This window comes from Melopsittacus undulatus, chromosome 6 (assembly GCF_012275295.1).
Source record: "Melopsittacus undulatus isolate bMelUnd1 chromosome 6, bMelUnd1.mat.Z, whole genome shotgun sequence".
NCBI classification, from domain to species: domain Eukaryota; kingdom Metazoa; phylum Chordata; class Aves; order Psittaciformes; family Psittaculidae; genus Melopsittacus; species Melopsittacus undulatus.
In genome coordinates, this window is record NC_047532.1 from 64,042,380 (window position 1) to 64,047,411 (window position 5,032).

At 40.0% G+C, this 5,032-nt stretch overlaps 1 protein-coding gene across 5 annotated transcripts in view; it reads left to right on the plus strand.

Moving 5' to 3' along the window:
• The window catches only part of FRRS1 (ferric chelate reductase 1), a 28,291-nt gene extending 26,492 nt beyond the window's left edge, over positions 1-1,799 (plus strand). For 4 of the 5 annotated variants that reach the window (XM_031054461.2, XM_031054460.2, XM_031054459.2 and 1 more), the window contains one exon: positions 67-1,799. In XM_031054461.2, the coding sequence (XP_030910321.2) occupies positions 67-159 (93 nt within the window). In that variant the 3' untranslated portion in view covers positions 160-1,799. The remainder of the gene's footprint in view (positions 1-66) is intronic. The other variant, XM_034063824.1, reaches the window with a different exon arrangement.
• Positions 1,800-5,032: the final 3,233 nt, after the last annotated feature.

Below are 5,032 nucleotides of genomic sequence, written 5' to 3' on the forward strand. Positions count from 1 at the left end.
GATTTTTTTGTTCAAAATGATAAAAATACCAACACTTCTGTGTTCTGGGTTTCCCTTTTCTTGCAGGGTCGTCTGTTTAAACAGCTTGTGTTAACCATCTATGTCTGTGGAAATATAGTATTCCTCGTTGCCTTTCTGGCAGCAATCAACCAAATCTGAAAGAAGTCATAGAGAATTTTGTGATGAAATCTTGTGCAGTTGAATCTAAACCTGCAAGGAATGCTTTCTGTTATAACTTCTCTCACAACATCTCCTTGAAGATGCAATTGCATATTAACAGCACGTGTGTCATGCTCAGTGTCAGGAAAAACTTGAATTCCAACCTATAGAAGGATGCTGCAGTCCTACAAAGCTGTGTTCTGATGGGACTTTTAATGGGAGGCTTTGCTTGAATAAGGAATGAAGTCTTTGTTTTTTAAGTGCAGTAATTGAACTTTATTGAAGCTTATAGGTTGAGACAACTGAGAAGATGCTGAAAACGCTTTTTTGATACAGTTCCCTAAACCTTTTATGAATATTATTGGGAAAACTGAAAAGATTGACCTGAACTCTATCATAACTGTTCACTTTACTGTGTTCTAATGGCATGAGATGTAAAGGCTTCCTGCTCGTGACAGTATTGTGCATTAAAAAACAAACCAACTAAACCACCAACTTAGTGGAAAACTCTCAAATGCAGATGATGCATGAGCTAAATGCTGTTGTCTGTCTTTGCAGTAAAATGCAAAGAACATTCTCTCTGCTCTAAGAGCAGCACACTTATGCACACAAGCATATGAGTTTGGGAATTTTAGTCCTTTAAGTAGGAGCACCGTTTGCCTCACTCAAGGTACTGTTTGTCCCATCCCCTCAGTGCTTCTAAACCATAAAGAGAAAATGTGTCTGTGGTGTAAGTGCAGTAAACACTGTTGTGCTTATCCAAAACTCAAACAGTGCTAGACTTCTTCAGGCTAGGGCTGCTAAGCTACCTGGGAATGAAGGTGTTGGAGTATTGGACAGAAGAGTGAGACCTGGAGTAATATAGCAACATCTCTATTACCTGGTGGCCAGCTCTTAAAATATTCATTCTCTGTTTACTAAAGCTGTTTATTTCTGTCTTCCTCAGTCTCCCCAAATCCACAGTGTAGCCTGCTGCAGGAATGAGTCCTACTCAGAAAGCTGCAAGTTGGTTTGTAATCAGTGATCTTTTATGGTTGCTTAAGTGACTAGTTGGTTTAACCATGAGGGCATTTATAGAGCTGGGACTGATCTGTTGGCAGCAGACTGCAGGTGAGTATAAGTTAAATCGTCTCCCTTCCTCCAGGAAGCTGGTTGTGTGCAGCTTGGGAAAGGGGGATTAGGAAGAAATATAGCAAACCTCAGGCTGAAGAGCAAAAGGTATATGACTAATTGTGTGGTTTGTGTCTGTTTTAATTTGCAGGGAACTCTGATCTCAAAAGTCTGGGAATCACAGGCCCATCCAGTGCTCAGTTTTTGAGGGACTTTTGTTTTTGTATACTATGAGTTTACAGATGAAAATCTCTCAAACAAGGCATGATTGATGGCTTTTTAATTAAAGGCAATGCTGGATTCTTTGTGTAATACAATAGCTGTGCTGCGTGTTGTTTTCATTTGCATGTGACAATGAAAGTGGGGTTTTTTAAATCATGAATGTAAATATCTTAAAGTTTTTGTCCCTTTTAGTAGTGTGAAAAAACTGTCAACTAGAAACTAGGAAAGAATAATCCTGCCTAGCAGCAAAGTGGATTGTCTGTTTTCTTTGGAGATGTTTTATAAATTAAAGCTACCTAAGCACTTCCTGAAAAAACTTGTGTTGAAACTGAATGTTAAAGTAGTTTTGCCTCGTAATGCAAAGTTATTGTTCCTCAGGAAGAGAAAAAATTCCTTTTACCACCCAGTTTTAAAGTTGGCAAAATAGGCAGTTGCTCTGAATAACTTGTTCCTTCCCAGGGCTAGCAATATTGTGTGGTGTTGCAACTAATTTGATGGGAGGACTTGTGTAATGTCTGTTCACAGCACCAGCCCTGCCCTTCTGCTGCATGACTAGCAAGAGGAAGCAGAGTGTCAGCATATTCCAGTGACTCCCAAACTTTCTGCTATACTCTTTTGGATAAAAAAAAGGAAGAAGTCTATGGAAGTGTTTGATATCAGCAGGAAAAGAGTGACAGGCAGTTTGGTTCTAGAGACGCTGGTGGCTGCTGTATTTTACTCCATTTTCTCCAATGATAGTGCATAAAAGAAATTCCAGTGCCTTGCTTATAAAAGAATCCCGCTGAAGTCAAGAAAACTTCTTTACAAGAAGAGCTGAGAAGGTTTTGGTGTTCTCACTCTCACCTTAAACTTGTGATGACAAATCAACAGTAGCATGTTTCTGTTTGGGCTCTTCTAGCCAGGCAAACATTCACTGTCAAGTAGAAACTTGTGCTCAGGCTCACCAGTGGTTTACTGTTTTGACTGAGTTGTTAGGTGCAGCCTCCAAATATTGGCCATCTAAGCTTGACTTAACCACAAACCATGTTTCTTGCACGTGTTTTGAATAAAAACTGAAGCAAATAGCTCAATTTCAATGGAATTCACTGCTAATTTGATCAGCTTGAAATAGTATGTTGGTAGCTGACATGCGGGCTGCAGGAGTACATAAGGTATGCTTTGTTTTTCCCCCTTACACTGAAATCTACACTGTTCTCTGTTTTCCTCATAAACCTCATGAGATGAAGACTTCGTTTTTAGTGTAGTAATGCCTGTGGTTTTGCTTTACCCAGGTTTGGGACGCCTGGGAGAGGTTTCCTGCCTGTTTTCCATCACGCTCTGTGACACTATGTGGCGCTCTTGGTCAGATAACAGCACCTGTAGTTTGCTTGCTTCCTTTAATCTGGCAGGGAGAGGTTGAGACATGTAAAGGATGTCTGAAACAGGAGGTGTTCCTGCATGAACTACTTGGGAAAATTTTAAGCTTTATTAAGAAACTCAGTCTTTAAATTCAAGCCGGTTCATACAGGTAGATATGATGAAATGGGTGTTTGCTTGATCTCTATGCTTCAGCTTTTGTTTGAACAGCCTGTCTTCCTTTGTGTAAACTGTGCTCTAAGTGGGTACATCCCTTTCCAAAAAGCTAAGATGAATGGCAGCCATTGAGGAAAAATTGCAGGCTTCTGCACTTCAATACAGAAGTTAACATCTTGGTGAGTTTTACACCTTTGGCGCAGGCTGAAGTACAAAAGGCTCCAAGTGAATAGCAGGAATGATCTGCTAATAATTCTGGGGAATTCTTTGCTTACATAAGTCTGGTTACAGGGATATGTGTGAAGGGCAATACTGTTGCAATCACGTACCTGAGGAAGTGGCAATGCAGAATGGGCACAGGAAAAATTCCTCCAAACACACCTGCTACCATCAGTTTTTGCTTATACCTGAGGTAATTCAACCACTCTATAGCTCCTGATCGTCTTTGTGCTGTGCAAAAGTGACTTCACATGTTGTAAACCACAAAAGCTGAACATCTGCAGCCCACTGAACCAGGTATCTATGACACTCATCCTGGACAAATGATACTGCACTAAGAAGAACTCCAGGTTTTGCTTTGTTTCACACTTTTCTTTTGCTGGACCATAAGAATTGTGTGGCTTTAGTGATGAATTGCTATTTTGCATGGCATCCATAGAAACATGTGAAAAATATGATTTGCCTTTTTGTAAATCTGTTCTTCTAATACAGAGCTTCACAAGCAAGGAAAGGTTTGGAGCTGCAGCACTCAGATGATGAACATCTCTGCTTCCCAGAAGCACACAGCTCTTGACTGCTCCATTTTGTGCATCTGTTCCTTCAAATGAATGATCTGCTATCCATGCTGCTATGTAGCTGGTGTATTAGTGTGGGACAGCTCGGATTTATCTGGCACAAACTGAATAGCTTCAATATACTTGACATCAGAATTGCCCTTTGGCAAAGCAGGGATCTCCTAAGCCCTATATTGACTCCAGCAGCGGTAGGAATGAGTACTTAAAGCAAGAGATGCAACAAGACTGCAATGATATTTTTCTCTTCTCTTTCCAGCCAGGTCTCCTTGCCCCTTGCTAGAATGTATGCAAGGATGTCCTACACTAGAAACTACAGCTGGACCATGAGCTTCTGTGGTGGTTGGATTTTATCTATGCAATGAATTATTATAAAAAAAAAAACTATTAATGTTTTTGTCCCCTCCATTTACTCAGTCATTGTGAGACAGTGCTTGGTTTTGGTTTAAGCCTGCTTCTTCATATCCTCATTTAATGCTCTCTATATTGTTTTTACCTTCCTGCCTTTATCACATTTCTCTAGGTGTCTCATATCTGTGCCTTAATGTCTCTCTCCCTCTGTGATTGTTGCTGTATTTAGCTGTTTTGCATTTCTGATAATCTTCATTATCCTTTATTTGTCTCTTCAGAGATAGAGTGCCTAACTCTACTCAAATTTTAAATATTAAATACTGCAGTTGTGTTTTGATTTGTTTTCCAGGTCTTCCCTAATGAGACCTCTTTGTTTTCATGGCTTCTGGGCATGGAGTTGGTATTTTCTGAGAGCTATCTAAAACAATGCCCAGGTACTTTGCTTTCCAGCCAAGGGGTCTATAGCACCAACTTAATTCCTTGTGCTGTGTAGTGTTTGGGTTGGTTCTATTTGTTTTACATTACTTTTCCTGTATTTTTATCAAATTTCACCTCTGGATTTGCTACGTATTCACCATTGTAAAGTTTCTCTTCAGTCTCCTCTCTTTGAAGCTACTTTGAATAATACTGTGTTGGCAACCACATTTTTGTCCCCTTTGCCGGGTCATTTAAGTTTTATAGCACAGATGACTGGGGAAGGCAGGGGATGACCATCCATAGCCACTGTTACAAAAACTGCTTGTGACTACTTGGTATCAGTCTCCTAGTCTCTCACTTTTGGGAATATGCAGTTAAGAACCTCTTGAGAAGATGTAAACAAAACAACAGAAAAAACATGAGGGAAAATAACTTACTGTAACAAAATCCCATCAGGACAGACACAGAGA